This window comes from Populus trichocarpa, chromosome 2, assembly GCF_000002775.5.
Source record: "Populus trichocarpa isolate Nisqually-1 chromosome 2, P.trichocarpa_v4.1, whole genome shotgun sequence".
NCBI lineage: Eukaryota > Viridiplantae > Streptophyta > Magnoliopsida > Malpighiales > Salicaceae > Populus > Populus trichocarpa.
This window is the reverse complement of record NC_037286.2, coordinates 2,080,359-2,101,228: the sequence shown is the minus strand read 5'-3', so window position 1 is coordinate 2,101,228 and position 20,870 is coordinate 2,080,359. Positions and strand designations below refer to the sequence as shown.

The following is a 20,870-nucleotide window of genomic DNA, read 5'->3' as shown; positions in this document are numbered from 1 at the left end:
AAGGTTAGGTAACAGTAGTCTTCTGTAAATTAGAAGGATGGTTCGTCCCTTTTGGATTACTTATTTTGTCACTCCACACTTAAAATCACTTTTATTTTGCCTGGTGAATTTTTTATTCTTTTAAGTTTCAAATCAATATTTTTTATTATTTTGATTTACAGATATAAAAAATTAAAAAAAATATTATTTAATATATTTTCAAATAAAAAATACTTTGAAAAACATCCTCTACAATAATCTCAAACATGATTTTATTCAGAATTAAGAATATAACCAGTTAAAAATTCATGTTAATATAGTATTCGATTAAAAACTCATTGATTTAATAATAATATATAATTTCATTATTATTTAAAAAAAATAAGGTAAAACTAAGTTAATCCATCTTCTAGATTATCTGAAGGTAAAGTGTTGCATGTCCCACTAGCAATACCTAAAGCATTAAGAGGGTTTAACAAAATATTCATCATCAACACTACCTAATTTTAATCCTAGTTTTGTTTAAAGACTGTCTATGCCCTTTAACCAATAGTAAAAAGGGATTTGATACATTGAAAACCTAACTCCAATCCAATATTATCTAAATTCTGCTCAGGACTGACCGTGCTAAATGATTTATTCAAGTTTTTTTTTTTTGACCAATAATACGAGGACTTTGCACATTTACCCATTATTTAATGTGGTTCTTATATTTTTATTTTCATTAAATCCATCTTTTAACTCTTAGTCCACTAAGATTGCGGTCCTTCCATCACTAATACTTTTATTGCTCAGAGAATCTAAATAAAAACACGTGCTTATTAGTTTGAGTAATTAAAATTTCGCACACCGAGTTTACATGATCGTTAATTTCAAGACCTGTAAAATTAATTGAGATACGCGCAAATTGGTCCAAACATCCACGTTAATCTAAAAAAGTTTAACAAAATAAAAATTGAAGAGTAACATTAAAAAATATAAATATCAAGATTAGAAGGATCAAATATACAATCAACCCGTTTATTTTACAAAAGAGCTGATGGGTAAATACATGTATTACGAGCTAGTTGGTGTCACCAATATTCATTTTGGGAGCTCAGGCAAGAGCCAAGAGGTTTGTCGAATTCTATTACAACTTTTAGACCTTTAGTAGGAGCTAAAAAGGAGTGAAGGACTATCTACCATCTAGGTATGGCTGGGGTCTGCAGTGTCCCCCACTGGAAGATCCAGGACTTTGATTTCCCTGAGCGGTGTCACCATTAGTGGGGTTAAAAAGCTTGCTGAAGAGCTCAGTATCAGGCCCGTTTGGTATTGCAAAGTGTTTTTTTTTAGAAATTATTTTTTTATTTTAAACTATTTTAATATATTAACATCAAAAATGCTTTAAAAAACGAAAACTATATAAAAAAAAAAACTAATTATAAATTATAAGTTTCTCGGTGGGTATACATCCCTGTCAACCTGCAAAAATTAAAATTTGCTTGTTCAAAGAATGAAACTATGTTTTCCAAGTGTCGTAAATCAAGCGTTGCTTTGACAATATCTCCTCACGACTTTTTTTCTAAGAACATCGGGAGATTCATTAGGATTTGAACCAGCAGATTTATAGATCCTTCTCCAATTCATCAATCGCTACTGTGGTTGTATTCAAACTCAGACTACCGAGGATTCTTAAGAAAGGAAAAAAATCAAACTGCTGAGTATATTCCACTAGCAACTAAGATAAATCTTCGTGATAATAAAATTAAGTAAAACAATGAGTATTGTAGTCTGATTAAATTTATATTAACCATTATAAAATTATTAAAAGGTTGTTTGTTTACGCAACTATAGCTCCATTTAACATAAACCACAGATATCAAATGTTTGGTAATGCATAACCTCAGTTTTCTATTCATTGTAGGACCCTTTAAATTTAATGCATAACCTCAGTTTCCTATTCATTGTAGGACCCTTTAAATTTAAGTAAAATTACATGTTTGAGAAAGAGCTTTCCACAAATATGTGGAACAACACAATGGAGAGTTTCACTCTCCACTGTCTAAGTTATTGTTCTAGACCGATCAGGTCTGGTCTAAAGCTAATATATTGAATCAGGTCCGATTCAGTTAAAAAAATTAATTTTTATATTTTCTAATTATGTTTTATTTAAAAAATTAGAAGGAAATCGCTTGATGACGTAGCATTTGCAGAATTTGATCGCAATCCCAATTTTGTTCTTGCCGGGTCCGACCCAGTTAAAAAAATTAGTTTTTATTTTTATTTTTTATTATGTTTTATTCAAAAAATTAGAAGGAGATCGTTTGACGACGTGGCATTTGCAAAATTTGATTGCAATCCCAATTTTGTTCTTGATGATATTTTTACCTGATGTTGTTGCGCGCTTAAGAAACCATGGAAAATATAGTCCTTGTTGGATAGATTTCGTACGTGATGAAATTGCCCGTAGTTTAATGGAATAATAAAAAATATTTGATATCAATATTATTTATTTCATGATGTAATAACAGTAGTTAAATCTACAATATTTAAATTAAAACTATATATATATATATTATAACTTCAATTTGAAAAGTATTTTTTTAACTAAACATATTAAATTACTTTTTATTCAATTTTAATTTTAACTATAATTTTAACTAAATATATATTTTTCCAAACTAATCTTAAGTAAAAATACTTTTCTTAAAATATATAATTTTTCAAACCGCATTAAACAGTTCTCGAGTATAATTAGATCAACCTGAAAAAAACCTGACGACTGCGGCACTATAGGCCCGGGAAAAGACGCCCGCCCCTTTCATCATGTCTTAGCTCTAGTGCTTTTATAATATATTAAAAGAAAAGCTAAAAAAGTGTCGTGTTTTCATTTTAGATTGGTCTTTGTTCCATGTTGATTTTAATAGCGGAATGATGATTTCACTCTTAAAAAAACTCCTAGATTGTTGTTTTTTAAAGGATAGAAAGCTATTTTTATTTGATTTAGTTGTTATTTAAGAATTGTTTTGGGGTTTTATTTTATTTTTTTCTCATATTGATGCACATTGAAATAACTTCGACATCATTAAAAGTAAAAAATCATGCATATCAGGACAGCCGGCTTTTCGGATATTTAACCTTTTGATTTACAATCAAATTGCAAATTTACACTTTGTGTCAAACATATTAAGAGAGAATTTGAAAACTGGTGGTATTCGTATTTTAAAAAAAAATTAAAAAAAATTTAAATTAATTTTTTTATGTTTTGAATTGTTTTGATGAGCTGATTTTAAAAATAATTTTTAAAAAATAAAAAAATATATCATTTTGATGCATTTCAGCATTGAAAGCACTTTAAAAAACAACCGTAACCACACTCTCAAACAATCCCTAAACTATTAGGCCATATTTTTATCAATCATCAAGATTTTGCATTTGAATCCATGAAATTGATCAATTTAATTCGAGCTAGCTTTCACGTGGTTTAATTAAAAACTCGAGCTAAACAAAAAGTCAAGTCGTGAGTTTAAAGATCAACCACTTTAGATAGATTTAATAACACCGTAAAAAATTCTTCGCGATCCTAGTATTCTTTTTTTACGTTTAATTTTTTTTCTGCCCGTGGTGAAGCACAGGCTAATGGACTAGTATGTATGTGCGCGCATGCGTGTCTATACATGTCGAATTCATCCATCTTTATGTATAAAAAACAAAATAAAATAAGTTTTAAAATGCATTTATATTATGCCATGTATTTTCTGTAGAGATGTTCAAGATGTATATTTTTGTTATGATAAATATGTAAAGGGATATTGAAGAGTATAACAAGTAATACATACAATATTTATTTGTAGATTTAAATTATAAATCTCTATAATCTTTTAAACTTTAAATATGTTACTTTTCATGTAGTATTTTAATCAAACTCGATCACAAAACTCATCTAAAAACAAGGGTAGTTCATTCCCAAGGTTGATTTTTTTTTATGTAGTTAAATATAGTTAAATAATGATTATATTCATAAAGTTGCTAATAACAATTTTAATTTCCTTTTACTCATGCAAATCCCATGTGAATGTGGAGCCATTTCAACACAAGTACTCCTTTTTTTTGTTTTTTTTATTGCAAAGGGTTATAAGGAGTCGTGGGAGAGGTATTTTAGGCGACATATTGGGAATGTGGAGCCATGTGAGGATATACACCGCATTGTTAATATTTTTCAATAAGATGTAAAAGCATAAAAAAATAAGAAATATACCTTTAATGCTAAATCAGTCCATGTCAGCGCTTCCTTCGAGCTGTTTAAAAATTTATGATATTGCACTTGAGGTCTTGGTATAGCGGGGAAAGGATTTATTTTTCTTTTTTATATTCGGGTTTAATTTTTTTTTTTATGTATGTTTGTCATTCCTGTGGTGTTTTATCTGTCCACTAGGCTTACAGGGTGTTCAGTGGATCTGAAGATTAGCTGTGGTGCATGTAAACTAGCCCGAACATTTCGGGTTATCAAAAAAACAATTATGATATTTAAAAAATCTTTTTAAAGAAATAATTTATTATCTTTCAATTCTAGTTTGAGTATAAATTTTTTTAAATTCAATTTTAATCAATAAAAAGAAATTTAATATTTGATACAAGGTCAAAAAAATCTATAGGATTTAGATTAAACATTTTTATAGATACAAGATCTGTTAGTATTTTTTTGAAAATATAACAACAAGATTATAATTGTATAGTCGAATTACTAAATAACTAATTATATATGGATAATTAAATAACTAAATTCTATATCATTTCTATAGTGCAGGACATAATTTATTATTGTATGGATGTGATAACTGTGTACTTAAACTAATTTAAATTTTAGATTTAATCTCGGCCACACGCAAACTCTAACTTCAAAGATTTCCCTTAAGAAAGAAAAGAAAAGAAAAGAAAAGAAAATCTCAAGTATATAAACTCCATCTCTTTTACGCGCAAGGTCCGAATCACCCTCGAACAAATTACAAACCCCACCTCCACCCCCAAGATTCCCCTGCTGCATCCAGATAGGCAGGCACCCCTTGTCAAAGAGAAACTGTACTTGGGCGGTTAATCTCGGTAATAGCAGTGAAAGTGTGGTGAAATTTTAGTAAAAAGGACCCAAAAGAAAACAAAAAATAATAAATGGTACAGTCCGTACTGTCACGAAATGTTTTTGTTCGAGAAATTCAGGATACAGATCTTGATTTGCTCAAGTTTTTAGTTAAATTAAATTAAATAATAATTTACTAAAACTTGGTTGATTAATTATAGTTTGGTTTTTTAAGATAAGAGGATTTAAAATAATATTATTTTAGTAAAAAATTTAAAAAATAAATATGTTGATAATTAAGTTTTGATTTGGCCGAACTCATTTTCACGGAGCCTGTTTGTTTTTTTGTTTTAAAATAATTTAAAAAAAAATTGAAATTTTTTGATTTGCTTTAAATTAATTTTTTTTTAGTGTTTTCAGATTATTTTGATATCTTGATATCAAAAATAATTTTTAAAAAATAAAAAAATATTATTTTAATATATTTTCAAGTGTAAAACACTTTGAAAAACAATCGAAACTTCATTCTCAAATAGATCCAATTCAAAATTTTTTTCTTTATTATTTTCAATTCAAACCAGTCTAGATTTATAATTTACCTGTCAAGCCGATTTAAATTTTAAAACAATAAATTATACCTGATTTTTAATAATTTCAATGAACTTGTTAACCATTTGGTACAAACTCAAACAAGTTAACAAAAAATAAAAAATAAAATAAAATGAGACCGTTGTAATAAACGACCAATATTATAATTACCCAAACCCCCTTCCAAATCAATTCCTATGTCATGCATGACAACCATGCTCCACCCTACATTTCTGATCAACCGCCTCCGCCAACAACTCACTCTCATTGGAGATTCCTATGCTAATAATATGCTCTTTACTTTTTCTCATTTTTTTTATTTTTATTTTTATTTTTTCTTATATCTCCTTCGCCTCCTTTCTTTCTATAAATTGACTTCTCCATTACATCAAAAACCTCTTCTCTTCTCCTCTCTTTCCCCTTTAGTTGTCAGGATTTCTTGCTTTTCAGCTCTCTTTGTGCTCTGAGGTTCTGCTGGTTTTGCATCAGCAAGTAATTTAGCTATTCTTTCTCTGTTTTCTGTTCTTCCCTTGTAGGTTTGTCTCTTTTTTGAGTCCTGGTTTCTGAGTTTTCGAGTCCAAAACAGAAACCCCAGAAAGTCAAAATCTTGAAACCCCAGGAATTTTTATTTCTTACCGTTACTCTGCCAAAAATAAATCTTGTTTTGTCAAAATCTTGATGCTGCAGGTTTGGATCTTAATGTTTGAGGTTCATGTCTCCAGTAGTCAGTGAAATCCTCCGGTCAGGGTTTATGATCAATTCCTCTCTTAGACGCAGAACCCACCTTGTCCAGTCTTTCTCAGTTGTGTTCCTTTACTGGTTCTATGTTTTTTCATAAGTGATCTCTCAATTCTGCCTGGATTATATTATATAGTAATTAGTAAGAATATCTATATACAATATTTATCTTAACTCTCTGGATATTATTATCACTACCTGGGTCCTGTGTCTTTGAAATCTATAAGGTTGGAATTCTCCGTACTATAAAGATCTCATTTTTATCGAGGTTTATTGTTGGTGGTAGTGTTTTTGGTGCAAAATATATAGTCTTTCTGTATCTATATGGCATCCTCTAGTGGGAATTCCTCAGGTTCCACTCAGCTGCAAAACTCGGGCTCTGAAGAGCAGGTGGTGTTGGTGGATCAAAGGAAAAGGAAGAGAATGCTGTCAAATAGAGAATCTGCAAGGAGATCCAGGATGAGAAAACAGAAGTACTTGGGTGATCTAATGGCTCAAGTGGCACAGCTAAGGACGGACAATAACCAAATCCTTACAACCATCAATGTCACAACACAGCACTTCTTGAACGTTGAGGCCGAGAATTCTATTTTAAGGGCACAAATGATGGAACTGAACCATAGACTTGATTCTCTCAATGAGATCCTCAATTATATCAACACAAGCAATGGGATTTTTGAAATTGATCATCATGAGGATCTCCAAACTAGTGCAGATCATGGCTTCATGAATCCATTAAATTTGATCTTACTTAACCAACCCATCATGGCATCTCCAGATTTGTTTCAGTATTGATTATCACCATCTCCATGGGTTGGAAATTGGTCAATTTATGGTTTGTCTACTTCAGGGTCTCAATGATTGGAGAGGAAAAGGGAGGGCTATCTTCCTTCTTCTTTTTTCTCTTTCTCAATTATATGATGTTGAATACTAGGTTAACTAGGGCCTAGAATGAAATAATACTATGATATTAACGAGAAATTGGTGCGCAATAAAAAGAAAAATGTATCTAATTTAGGGAAAATGTGATTAGTATTCTGGCTTGTAACAGGTCACTATAAGTATGGTGTGCAAGGCCTTGGATTTGTGTATCTATGTGCTCTGTCTTCTGCTAAATGGTAAATTAATGATATAATTTCTCATAACTGGTGTGGGCTTCATCATTTATTTTATATTTCTCAAGAACAATGACTTGCGCTGTGTTTTTCTTGGCTTGGCTGTACATGTGATAAAAACATTTGCCAAGAGACAACCATAAATGTCACCAAGCGATGGTTTACCATATTCGCACGCAACACTAGCATGTCAAGCACGTTTTTATGGACCAGAGAGAAATCTACGACTGCTCCCCCTCCTATTCCTTGAAAAGCCAGAAGCAAGCGTGAAATCCATTTAGGCTAGCTGGCTAAGCAGGCCAAGTATATATTTTAGGTGAATTATTGACCGATTAATCACTTGTTCAAACTTTTTATACTGTAAATCATACTTCAACAACCACTTAATCCAATGATAAATATCTTAAACTTAAATGTTATTAGTGTCTCTCGCTTTCAAGGAGCCTGTAGCTCGCTTGAGTCTCTCTTTTATAAAAGGAAAAAAAAAACCAATCTTTTATAAAAGAATTCATGCAAAACCCTGTAAAGAGTCGACACGTACATGTCCACAGAAAAATCGATAGGGATTTTATACATGGTCGATTAGAATAAGGGAGGCTGCATGAGATCACATTCCAATAATTTTAAACAAGATATCAGCAAAATCCTGTCTCCACAACCAAACACCCCCATAACAATTTCAGAGCCCCTAAAACGTTGAAGTTAAGAATAAATTATCAAAGACAGACAATACTGTAAGGAGAAAGAAATAAAAAAGAATAAGCTGCCTCATGGATCTCCTCACCTTTCTTGTTAATTAAGAGAATTATCGTCAATTGCTTCACTTTGGTTCGATGTATTTCGATTAAGGTTTTGACATATGATTGCATGTTTGAACTCCAAGTTTCCAGCTACCAATATAATATCGTTGATGTAGAGATATTTTGCTGTAGCTAGCACACATATATTCCATCAAAATAAAATTGATGTATTTTTTTAATTAATTAAATTGTATAAAATTGGAGAGGGCTTCATGAAAACTTAAGAAAATCTTCAATAATAGCACCATCCTCTCTTCTTCTTCTTCTTCTTCTTCTTCTTCTTCTTTTTGTATAAAGTCGACTAACGAACCCAAGATTTTCTGCTGCATGCAAAAGTAGAAGGGTATGAATAGTGGGCTACGCGAATCAATGCCATATCATAAATAAAGAGGAAAACAGGACAATGCATACCAAATTTAGCCACCAACAGCCATGGATAGTGTGAAAAGGCTTCAAAGCCACTGCAAGCACATTCAACCAATCCGGTATTATTTTGAGATTTTTTTGAAGCACGGCTTGTCGCAACCACAGAAATTCTTAGCATACAATAAAAATACAGATTAGAATACAAAGAAATTGATCTGGAGGAAATATAAAATAAAACATTAACCCTTGTAATGTCGTTGCTTAACGCTGACCGATGACCATTATTCAAGTCTAGCTTAGTACGCTGGCATATCCCTTTAATCAGTTCATGCCATAAGTCTTCCCTGCGATTGTTGAGATATAATTACAGTACTTATCTAGATTTTATGTTGTAATGAGGAGATAAATGCATTGATGCAAGGATCTATAAACACTCAAGCCCCACCGTACTTGACCCAAAGCCGGGTTCTATAAGTAAGAGATCAGCTTTTGATCTTTCTACTTAAGTTTTCTGCCAGCACCTGGATTTTATATTCTATATATTTTGTCTTAGGCGATGCAGAAAGTAAATTGTACATGAAAGAAAAGCATTTTATTTAGATTCCGTTTAGAAATATGCTGTTTCCTAGTAATAATGCTTTTCATCAGAAAACCGAGAGTGCACTTCATGTGCAACCTCAGAACCCAGTACGAATACTTGGTTTAAATGACAAAAATATGCTTTAATTCAGATTTTTGTTTTTATTTTCCTGTGCAAAAAGAACAAATCATGCAACAATGGAGGTAAAGGCAATACCCAAGCAATTCTTAAAAATGGGTCAATGAAGTGGTTGAACGTAGGTACGCAGATGATTTTGTACTGGAGGAGGGGAGGTGGGGAGGGATTTAAAAAAAAAAAAAAAAAAAAAAGAGGAAGCAGAGGATGCCTTTTCCATGCTTGGCTCTATGATTGCATGATGGGTAAAGAAAGGCTTAGAAAATGACAAAAATTCTAATTAGGAGAAAGGTGATTAAGCATGTGGAAAGCCACTAATCTAAAAGCCTGCCCTGATTATGAGTGATTGATGTCGTTTTCCATGCCTTAGTTTAGTTTCGAGGCTGTACTTTTAAATGGCTTTATGTTGTGACCAAAAGCTACAAGAGACTGATACAGAGTTTTTTTAGTAGTTATTAGAGTGCTGTTTAGTCAGTAGCGAAACCAATTAGCTTCTTTCACGATGTTTTAGGCCATCAATACGCGAAAGTCGAAATATATTCACAAATAAATTATCTCCCCTTTTTCTTTAATGTTTATATCCAGAGTAATAATGTACAACAAAGCACCCAAAATTAACTAGAGTGATTAACTATAGTTGAAATTTTAACCCATATTGATTTAAGGGTATGTTTGGGAACATGATGCAAATCGTGTTTTTTAAAATTTTAAATTTTTTTGTTTAAAATGAATTTTTTTAATATATTTTTAGATTGTTTTGATATGCTAATAACAAAAATAATTTTTAAAAAATAAAAAAATATATTTTAATATATTTTTAAGCAAAAAGCACTTTAAATCATCACCGTTACAACAATCCTAAAGAAGCTCTTAATTTACTCGTAACTCGGGTCTTGTGTCGGGTATCCCATTTTGATTGGAAAGTAAAATAATTTGCTATTAAAATGTTATTGGCTTCACTTTAAACAAATCAATTTCGATTAATCTTAATTTATTTTTTTATAGGAATACCGATTAATCTTAACAAGTAACAAGCAAAGTTAACAAAGTAAAATTCTTAACACATCTAAAACTAGCACATATAGACTACGCCCTTGAACCAGTAAAATTGTAGGACGGCGTAACATAATTTCCTCGCTCTTTCCGACTGTGGACATGCCAAAGACGAACGACTGGCTCGGCCAAACACTTCATATATTTAACTAAGCTAGTGGTCTATAAAATGGCCTGCAGGATGATGGGAGACTACAATGACATGCACATATAAATGTAATAAATAGCCAAAATGATTTGAGTGCAAAGAAAAACCATGCTAATCGATCCAAATAATAGTAGGTTATGAGTCGTCGTCTCGAATCAGAGACACCCAAGTTGGGTTCCCTTGTCGAAGAACATTTGCTTGAGTTGGGCATAATCTCTTGTATTATTGGACAATGAGATATGCCCACTTGCACTTCCTGTTTGGTTTGTTGGCTCAGTTCACTCTTATTACAAGATGTGACGCCTGAGAATGAGCATGATGTGTATGATCCAATCATGCAAAATGCTTTTGAATTTGGTTCCATCTTGACCCGGACAATACTCTCTTCTGGTTCGGGTCAGAGGAAATTTAGTTTTGCCTTCGCGTGTCATGCTGGACGGATGTAAAAAATTCTTGTAGATTCAGACGAAAATAATAAAAAGTATTTTTTTTCCATGGGGGACAAATAGTGAGAGAAATATTCATTTCAAGACACAATTAATACTTACTGCTGTTGACACGTGTCCTTTGAAGACAGTGTTTTTATTGTAGTTGTGATTGTATTTTAGAGTAGTTTTTACTTAGAAATTAATTAAAAATATATATATTTTTTTATTTTTTAAAATATATTAGTATATTAAAATGATATAAAATTATAAAAGAAAATTAAAAATTAAAAAGCCCAGCCCAACCACTTAAAAAAACGCAGCCTAAGTTATGGTATATATGGGCTAATCCAATAGTGTATTGAATTATATCAGTCTATGGATGGGATTTAAGCAAAGTGAGAGGGCTCAAAACCCAGGTTTGCGTTTTCTGGGACAAACGGATGATTTGGCCGAAAGATTTGCCTTGTATTAAATCATTGACTCGCGTTGCAGGTCATGTAAAAAAAAATTTGAATATAAAAAAAATATTTAGATATTGTTAATATTTTTATAATGAAAAAAAAATTGATTTGTGTATAACCCGGTTGACTTTGTAGGTTCAAAAACAATTCAAACAACCCGTAAAAAACTTCTTGAGTTTGACTAAAAAAACTCAAGATGACATCTTTCGAAAATATTAAGATAATAACATATTAGATTGACTTAAATCAACTCGAATTAACATGTCAAATCTATAACCCGGGTTATGAGGGTATGATAACCCTATAGAAAACAAATCAAAACAAATCATAAAGTTTAATTTTCAATCAACCCAATATTGAAGGAAATGATTAAAAAAATCAATTAAAAAAGCAATATGGGTTAACATGTTAAACTCGTGACTTAGATCATAAAACCGAAATAACCCAATGAAAAGAAAATTGTAACAAAATACAAAGTTTAATTTCCGATTAGTTCAATATTAAAAGATGAGACTAAAAGATAAAATCAATTAAAAATATATATATATATAAAATAATCAATGTCAATTCACCAAACTCAGAACCTGGGTCATGAGATCGAGATAACCTTATAGAAATAAAATATAAAAAAACAACTTAATTTAACCAGGGATATTAATTCCAAATCAACTGGATTAATATGTCAAACTCATGATATGTATAATGAGAATAGAGTAATATAATAAAAAATAAAATTAATATTAAAATTAAAATTAAAAAAAATATTAATTAAAAAAATCAAGGAAAAAAAAAATGATTTTATCAATTCGAGAAATGTGTTCACCAAATTGAAGTCACTAATATCCTCCGTGCCAACCTATGATTGTTAGGGTTAAGCAATGAGGCATCAGCCAAAGAGACTTCCCAGCATGGAGCGGCAGTTTTTAACTTTATAAAGTCTTGCTAGAGCTGCGTTTATAGATCAGATGAGATCAAATCAATATTTATGAAAAAAGTGGGCGAGATTAAATCAATGCGGTAGGGTGGATTGGCCCAGCTATAAAAAAACATTCCCGGACGGTGTATAAAGATGGGAAAACGATTGAGCTTGGTTGCAGGATAAGCGCTATACTGACCATCGTCGATGGCCTTAATCATGCCAATCTCTCTGGGCATGAAATGTAAGCAGAATGCCAGCAAGACAGAAGTTCCCTGTCCCGAAATTAATCTCCGGATGCGGACACGTGAAATGGAAGTACAGTGCCAGCAAGACAGTGTTTGAGAAGGATCTGGGGAAACACATTTTTTACTCGTATCAAGTTACCAGCATTCGACGGTCGCTATGAGTCTATGACCACTGAGCAATTCCACAGGCAGCAATTCAAGTAGTAGGATCAGGATGAGTGAGGGAGATGCTATTACCATTCAAGATTCAAATAATAAATTCACACAACACAACTAACAGCATCAACGGGTAACAACCATCTGTCTGAGAATCCTGCTCTAGCACAAAACCAAGTAATCAGACCACAACATTTACACAAGGTTGTCTCATATAAACTGATCTATATCTGCTCAAAACGCTTCTGGTTCAAAACAAGGGGTAAATAAAGAGAGACACAAGGGGGGAAGCGAACACAAATTTTTGTTCTCTTGCTTTTCTGGATTAATCGTATGGGATTTGAATGTATGCCGCATCACAAGCAAAAGGGACATCAGCGTACATGCCAGCAAGAGCACACCGTATGCACTCTAGGACTGTAAAAAGATAAGCAAATGCCACAGCTGTCCAGAAGTGCATGCCCAATTTACCCCAATAAACAGCAAGAGGCATCCATCGGCTCACAGTACCTATCACCTGGAGAGCAATCTCCAATAGCATGCCCATTACCACATGAAATCTGAAAAAGTGAGGCCACTCCTTTCTTCTTACTACTCCAAGATATGCAACAAAGAAATATGCCATCAAGAACCAGCTTGGTAACCTCCCAATTGCCCCAAGGAATGGGTAGGTCAAGAATTCAAAGTCTTCAAGGAAGGGATGTAGATGATATGCCGTCTCAGCATACATCCATGTTTCATGAAGAGGCATCAAATAGGGCAGGCATGCTAAAGTCCTCCACCACCATCTTGGCTTCTTGGTCATTGGAGGAAAGCGAAAACTGTATGGGACATCTTTTGATGCTCGAGGACATGAATAGGATCTACGCTGCCGAGGAAATGTGGGAATATAGTGTGAAAATCCACAATAATCTCCACTTAAGAGTGGTGTTGATGCAGCCGACAGGTGCAAGGAAAGGAAACCTATACCATAAAAAAAATACAAAATCAGTACAAATACAACAAACGTTTTGAGATGGAATCAAATTGAGCAGAGGTAAGTTGAAAACTTATTTAGTTAAGGTGAGATTTCTCGTATGCCTACTTAATCAAAAGTTACCACACATTGTTGCCTTGACAAAACCCAACTCTTGTGCCCCTTTCACTTTCCTCCAAAAAACACATGACGAAAGAATTTGACAGAGGAGACATAAAACTACCTCTAGATGACCAGGATTTAGACTCCAAATGTCGTTCCAATGAAGCCCTGCTGCTCAACAACGCAGCCCTTGCAGTTGTATAAGGAACATGGTCAGAAACCATGATACCAGGCATTGTTTTACATGTTCTGGTGCTACTAAAAGCAGACCCGGAAGGCATGGCACACCCATTTAGAATCATTGCCAGGTACCTGGCTCAAGACAGCAGGGGCAAGAACTTAGATACATAAAAAAAAATGTCATCCATACACTCCACTATCAAACATAACAATGAAAGCTACGTGACAAAATACATATAAATCCTCCAATATTCAGAATCCTCCGGCTACAAAATATAATATTGTAACCTTTTAAGGTCCTATCAGTTGCCATTGTAAGTGAGAAAGCATGATCCATTAGTTTGAAACAATGATCGAGAACATTTATAACCATAAAAATGATGAATGATAAGCAGTATAAAGCAAAACTTATATATCTCTCAGTGTCCAATAACGTCAATCTTCCCTTTTCTAAAAAGTTGTCCACATCATCCACTCATCAAAACACATGTAAAAGAAGTATTTAACCTTTGACAAGATCAATCTTCCCTTACCTGAATAAATCAGAACAGTCATCTTAACCCACCCACCCACGAAATAAACATATAAAAAAAAATAACCCGAAAACAAGAAAGATGCTAGCACCAGAGACCAATTCCGAGAATTTGGATCCAGTGCTCATATTAACAAACCAGATAATTGACTCTAGAATGCAAAAGAGCAATCACGAAAGAAATTCCATACATTTTCCTTTATTGTATGCTTCAGCAACCAAAACCAAAAATCTGAATCAAGTTGCAAATAAAAATCAGTGAGCACCAGGCCGGAGTACAGTAAGGGCAGAGGGAGTTTCCAGTGCAGCGGTGACATGCATAAAGATCGGAAAGCACTCTGCTGGAGAGCGAATCCAAACGCTCCGTCATCCAACATAATCTTTCAGCTATACCACAGCCTCCTAGGTTGAAGGCTTGGATGCATAGCACATTGTCATTTTATCAAACAGAAAGAGAACACTTCAAACTATAACCACAAAACGCATTCCGACTGATTAATTAAATCCACTTGACGCTAATCAAGATTCCTCATTCCAGTCGATAGACATGTCCACTCCATCACCAAAGCAACAACATTGAAGTGAAAAAAAAAATTACAGCTAAAATAACAGAGAAATTACAAATTTTTAACCTACCAAAAACGAGAAATGCTTAAGAAACAAGAGACTACTTCTCATCTCCAGCAGCAACTAAAACGAAATGTAACCCCAAAAAAATTAAAAATTACTCAAAGCATGCAATCGGAGCCAATTTCTGGAGTTAAATTCTAGAAAAATCCTTTACCTTGAATTGAAATTTGAGCCACTTGAAATGGTGCTGTGATGTCAGTAGGGTTTGCTGCTATCCCTTGGTGGTTTCATCGTTTCCTATCTTATCCTCGGTGAAGCAGCTGAAGCATTATTTATTTGCTGATGATTGTAATTCAACGATGGTAAATATGTATTTAACCTTTTTACCGGATCTGTAATTTTTATGGGCCAGGGCCTTAATCTCGTATCGGGCCACTAAGCTGAGTTTAGCAATTTAAGACAGGGAAAAGGCCCGTTGAATTGTAACTAGCAATTCCGCAGTTTTGGGTATCTTTCTAGCTCCGTTATTTTTGTGGGCTGTCCTTGTATGGAGACCAAGCCCAGCTCAGTGTAACAAACTAGATTGTTAACAGAACATCTAAATTTTTAATTTGATTCTTATGTAACAAATTGGAGTGGAAAGATTAAATTAAAAGCGCCAGTATCGTAATGCAAAACACTAAGAAAATGTGTTGACCGCTCTAACAATTTTTACCTTTTCATTTGAGTCCAAAAGTTCTTTCTTTTTTTTCTTGTTTCTGAATTTAAAAAAGGAGAGAGAAGCATAAGGAAAAAAGACAAGGAGAAAGAAAGTTATTGATTTGGCTACTTTTTAATGATAAAATTTGTGTCAACAAGAACAAGTTCCATTTGAAAATGGGAGTTCAATGGTGATGCTTTGAATATTTATTTTGCTTGAAAAAAAGTTAGATGTTTAGTTTAGATTTTTTACATTCGGTTGATTTTTATGTTTTTGGGTGATTTGAGGGTATTTTAGTGTTTATGAGTGATTTATTAAGATTTTTATTTTGTTTTTTAAGTTTTTGAGTTGTTTTTAGATGAAAATGACTTGTGAAATGGAACTTCTTTAATTTTCTGATCAACATAATGGTGGTCAATTTTGAGCTAGCACCCAATAGGTGACAAGACACCTAACACTACAGACAACCTATCATTTGTTTTTATTTAAAAAAAAAACAAAGGAGTGGATGATACATCACTCGTTCATGAGGCATATTTTTTTTTTTTGAAAAAAAGAGGATAACACACTATCTGCTCCTGAGAAAAAAAAAGGCACGCCTTGACTATTTGATTAAAGCTAGACATGTCGGCCTAACTCATTAGTGTTTGTCCTTTTATCATGGTTTGAAATAAATATCTTGATACTTAGTTGATGTTCAATTTTACATGCGTAAGTTTTTTTTATTATCATATAATTAAGTAAAAATAATTTTTTTGAAAAAGTTATTAAGCTCAATAAATTCCATATTATTATTTTTTTAAATCAAATTAATTTTTTTACTAAACATCCAGGTTACCCTTAAACTTGTCAAGTCGACTAGGTTATACTGGAACAACCTTAACATGATTTAATTTTAAACTCGGATTAGATAAAAAATCAAGTGTAATGATTTCAAAGTTTACCCGCTAAGCTATGTTTGCTAACAATGCTAAATAGTTCATGCTACCTAAATATTTTTTTAAATTTAAAAAGACTTATGGTTACAGTATACTCTCGGTCTCACATTTATACATGCACTGGTTCGGTTGCAATGAAATAAAAGAAAGTTAAATAGGGGCTGTATTGAAGGAGAAGATGACTGAAACACTAGTAACAAGTTAGTACTGTCATTCAGACACATAATCCGAACAAAAAACCAAGGCAGCTGACTGGCAGCCTAATTACACAATCACATTTTGCACCCATTAATTATGCGAATATTACCATATGTGATACAGACAGGGTAGCTCGCCTATCCATACAAAAGCCATTAAAATATGCCAAACACAACACGAAGCACTCTATATACAGACCAGCACCCGCACAAACAGCACAGGATATATAAGAGGACACGTGAGAAATATTAAAAGTGATACAAAAAGGCATTACATGAGAATTATAGCAAGTTTAACGTCTCAAATAAAGTTTATATGCGCACTGCTTGTTCCGGCATTCATAAACTCAAAATAATCATCATCACCATCGTCTTCCTCATCAAAACCTCCAGCAATACCTACATTGATACGTGTATTCGCAGGGAGCTCACCATAGGCCTTCAGAAGCCTAGCTTCATAGGTCCGGTACTTCAATATAATGTCAGCCTTGTGATCCTGGTAGTCGCGGAGACCAACGAGAATTATATCACCAGCATCAATCCAGACCTTCCTGTGCATCTTCCCTCGAATATGGCAAAGACGCTTGGTCCCATCAAAACACATAGCGTCGCAACGACCATTTCCGAGCATGCGAAGCACTTGGGCATACTCCTGTCCTTCTTCCTTAAAAATAAGCTCCCGCTTCCCGACAACAGCTTCGTTCTTTCCTCTCTTCCTATTCTTTCCTCCCTTTCCCTTGTTCTTCGGCATGGTTTCTGATTCTATTCCCCACATTCCAATAACAAATACCCTATCAGTTATCTGATAATTTGCGAGGAAAAAAAACATTTCTATAAATTGAAAACCTATCTCTTACTTTATTTTAAAATGATTTTTTTATATATAAATTATTAAAACACACAATAAAAACATTGGACCTAGAAATAATGAAATAAAGAAAACTAAACAGCAATCGAAAAATAGAATCAAGGGCAGATCGGGAAAATAACAAAAATAAAGCAAAAATTAAAAAATGGAAATGAAGAACAAGAATCTAAATTCAAGAGCGTGTTAGTAGTGGGAAATGAGCAGGAATTAAAAGACCTAAAATCGCTTGTGGGTTAGTTGAATTAGATCGGACACATTAAGAAAAATAGAAAGGGAGATTAAAGAAGATACGTACCTGAGCTGTGGTGCTAAGGTAAAGAGGAGCGAAGAAGCTGATAGAGAGAAAAAGAAATCAATCAGTGGATTCTTTCTTAGCTTCTTCTTGACCTCGACTCTCTTTCGTAGCAAAAATATTTATTTAGAAAGTAGCAAATTGGAGAAAAAATTGGCAAATAGTACATTTTAAAGCACGTTGGAAAGTATTTTATTTTTAAAGTGAATTTTAGAAAAGTAAATTTTAAAAAAATAAATTATTTTCTGATATTTGATAGTATAATAAAAAATAAATTGGAAAACACTTTCCAGTGTTTGGTTATGTCATGAAAAATAAATTGGAAAATAACTTGTTAATGTTTTATTTTTCTCAAGTTTATTTAAATAATGAGAAACAAATCTTATAAATTAAAAAAGTTGAATGAGAATGAAATTGAAAAAAAATATAATTTCATAAATTATCTCAAATAAAATAAATAATAATCAAAATAATAGAGATCAAATAAAAAAAATAAAAAAAATAAAAGATGAAGAAATTAAAATAATAATAATTAACATTTCATAAATTATTTCAAATAAAATAAGTAACAATTAAAAGAATAAGGATCAAATTCGATATATTAAAATTTTCAATAAAAAAATGATAAGGAAAAAGCAAATAACAATTATAAAAATAAGAACCAAAGTTAATATAAAAATTAAATTTTAAGAGATGAAATTGAAAAATAAATATTCAAAACAAAATATATATGGCAATCAAAAATTTGAGGATCAAATTTGATATAATCAGTAAATAATATGACATTTCTAAATTTTTCACAATTTTCGGAAAGTGTTTTCCGCTCAAATTTTTCAGGAAAACACTTTATTGAAAATCAAGCTAAATTTTTATTTAACTGGAAAATATTTTTTATTGATCAATTTTTTTAATAATAAATAAATATAGAAAAGTTTAAAAAATAATTTTTTAAAAGTAAATTTTTAAAAACAAACCTAGCCTAAAAGGTTACCCCACTCGAAGTGACTGGCGTAACCTTTAAAGAAAGTCGGAAGACCTCTAGCTCACAGTCCAATTCTACATGTAGATAAGAGGGGGAAAGTTGCTTAATACGAAAGAAAGAAGTTCTTTTTTGACGGCCTCTGCCTTCTCCAATCCTGAAGCTGTGGCTTTAAAGATGGTCACCCTTTCTTATGAGAGAAGTAAGGAAGTTTCAAGCGATAGCAAGGAGCCTCAGGGAATAGGATCTCTTTCTACGTATAGTTGATTATTTTTTATTCGATTCGGTTTTTATTAAAAATAAATTAAATTGAATTTTTTTATTAAAAAAAACAACCAAAACCGGTTCAAACCGACCTATTTCGGTTCAGTTCGGTTTTTTAAGGACAAAAACTGGTTCAAATCGGTTTAGCTCGGTTTTTTTGGTTTGGTTCATTTTTTTCGGTTTAGCTCGGTTTGGCTCGGTTTTTTTTTGTTCTGTTCGGTTTTTTCGGTTTTAGGCTTATAAAACCGAAACCGAACCAGCCAGTTTTTTAAAATTTTAATCAGTTTAATCGGTTTTTTTTCACGGTTCGGTTTTTTCAGTTATTTTTTTTTAAATTTTTAAAATTTTTAAAATTTTTTGATTTTTTTATTCACCCTTATAATTCTACGTTTACAAAGAGCAAGCGATCAGAACGAGTAAAGGGAGGTCTGGAGTTAAATTCTAGAAAAAAAAATTACCTAGAATTGAAATTTGAGCCACTTGAAAGGATATGTGATTTTTATGGGCCAAGGCCTTAGTATCGTATTGGGCCATGAAGCTGAGTTTAGCCATTTAAGACAGGGAAAAGCCCATTGAATTGTAACTAGCAATTCTGAGTTTTGGGTATCTTTCCAGCTCCATTATTTTAGTGGGCTGTCCTTGTATGTAAATCAAGTCCAGCCCAGTATAATAAACAAGATTATATCTTACGTCATGAACAAGAAAGTCAAGTAATTTTTAGGAATGAAGAGACGGGTTTGACCCTTAATTTTTTTTTTTTTTTGACTATGTACTCTATGAAAATGGCAACGATTCAAACCCATAGATTTTTTTGACCGTGTACTCTATGAAAACGGTAACGACTGATATTTCCTTAGATTGTAGCCTTTTCCTCTCTTCTTCTTCTTTTTTTTTTCCTAATGAAAAAATATTAGTTCCGAAAATCACATCATAATTCCAGATTTAAAAGGAAATAACGGCTTGATAAAAAAGAAAAGGAAATGATGGGGCATGATTTCAAAGTTCAGATGACGTTCACTTCATCATTAACTGAATTAATCAATTATTTGATGTTTGGAGGAGATGAGATCTCATCGATTGTCTTGCCATTGTTTCTTAAAGCAAGCATAGCTGCAAAACCTTGACAGATGCACGTGGGTTAACAAGGAAATTGACCGAGTTTAAGTTAACTCAGATTTAAAAAAAATAATTAGTCTTTTTTTTAAAATAATTTGACTTCATTGTTAAATCTTAATACTTAACCAATTAATTAATTAATTAATTATATTAAAATTAATTTTTTGAACACTTTTTTTTTCATAAAGGCAAGGGAAATAGAGAAGCAAGTAGATTATGATATATTTGGAAATGTAATAGTGATTTAAAAAAATATTTTGTTTAAAAAAATATTAAAAAAGTATTTAAAAAATCAACATATTAAAAAAATTTTAAAAATTTAAAAATATATTTTTTCAAATCAATTTTTCATAAAATACCAAACAGCAACCAGAACACGTAGTGCGCACACC

The 20,870-nt window shown here is 32.2% G+C and overlaps 3 protein-coding genes and 1 long non-coding RNA gene across 7 annotated transcripts; 1 reads left to right on the top strand and 3 right to left on the bottom strand.

Moving 5' to 3' along the window:
* Window positions 1-5,893: 5,893 nt before the first annotated feature.
* LOC7479724 (bZIP transcription factor 44) lies at window positions 5,894-7,503 on the top strand. The gene has a single exon (XM_002301980.4). The coding sequence runs from the start codon at window positions 6,683-6,685 to the stop codon at window positions 7,151-7,153; it is 471 nt and encodes a 156-aa protein (XP_002302016.3). The 5' UTR covers window positions 5,894-6,682; the 3' UTR covers window positions 7,154-7,503.
* Window positions 7,504-8,336: 833 nt separating this feature from the next.
* On the bottom strand, window positions 8,337-9,529 carry LOC112326677 (uncharacterized). The gene is made up of 2 exons (XR_002980594.2): window positions 8,685-9,529; window positions 8,337-8,596 (listed from the first exon to the last, which is right to left on the bottom strand). It is a non-coding gene; the product is annotated as an uncharacterized LOC112326677 (long non-coding RNA).
* A 3,294-nt stretch (window positions 9,530-12,823) lies between these two features.
* LOC7479723 (protein TIC 20-I, chloroplastic) lies at window positions 12,824-15,492 on the bottom strand. Of its 3 annotated transcripts, none has more exons than XM_006386143.2 (3): window positions 15,339-15,492; window positions 13,964-14,154; window positions 12,824-13,727 (listed from the first exon to the last, which is right to left on the bottom strand). In XM_006386143.2, exons 2-3 carry the CDS (start codon window positions 14,142-14,144, stop codon window positions 13,090-13,092), a joined length of 819 nt encoding a protein of 272 aa, XP_006386205.1. In that variant the 5' UTR covers window positions 14,145-14,154; window positions 15,339-15,492; the 3' UTR covers window positions 12,824-13,089. The 3 variants fall into 3 exon arrangements, with proteins under 3 accessions (XP_006386205.1, XP_002300750.1, XP_052306847.1); XM_002300714.4 differs by having other exon boundaries at window positions 13,964-14,158; window positions 15,339-15,475; XM_052450887.1 differs by lacking the exon at window positions 15,339-15,492 and adding an exon at window positions 14,746-15,279.
* Window positions 15,493-16,945: 1,453 nt separating this feature from the next.
* Window positions 16,946-18,256, bottom strand: LOC7471935 (eukaryotic translation initiation factor 1A). 2 transcript variants are annotated; one of them, XM_002300713.4, is made up of 2 exons: window positions 18,123-18,256; window positions 16,946-17,721 (listed from the first exon to the last, which is right to left on the bottom strand). In XM_002300713.4, exon 2 carries the CDS (start codon window positions 17,708-17,710, stop codon window positions 17,261-17,263), a length of 450 nt encoding a protein of 149 aa, XP_002300749.3. In that variant the 5' UTR covers window positions 17,711-17,721; window positions 18,123-18,256; the 3' UTR covers window positions 16,946-17,260. The 2 variants fall into 2 exon arrangements, with proteins under 2 accessions (XP_002300749.3, XP_052306667.1); XM_052450707.1 differs by having other exon boundaries at window positions 16,946-17,715.
* Window positions 18,257-20,870: the final 2,614 nt, after the last annotated feature.

What these genes read in the sequence shown, in the direction of transcription:
- LOC7479724 (XM_002301980.4), top strand. Translation starts at nt 6,683, where the DNA reads ATGGCATCCTCTAGTGGGAATTCCTCAGGTTCCACTCAGCTGCAAAAC.
- LOC7479723 (XM_052450887.1), bottom strand. An exon ending in TAAATCCTGGTCATCTAGAG is followed by an intron (nt 13,728 to 13,963) that starts GTAGTTTTATGT and finishes TTTATGGTATAG; the next exon opens with GTTTCCTTTCCTTGCACCTG.
- LOC7471935 (XM_002300713.4), bottom strand. Translation starts at nt 17,710, where the DNA reads ATGCCGAAGAACAAGGGAAAGGGAGGAAAGAATAGGAAGAGAGGAAAG.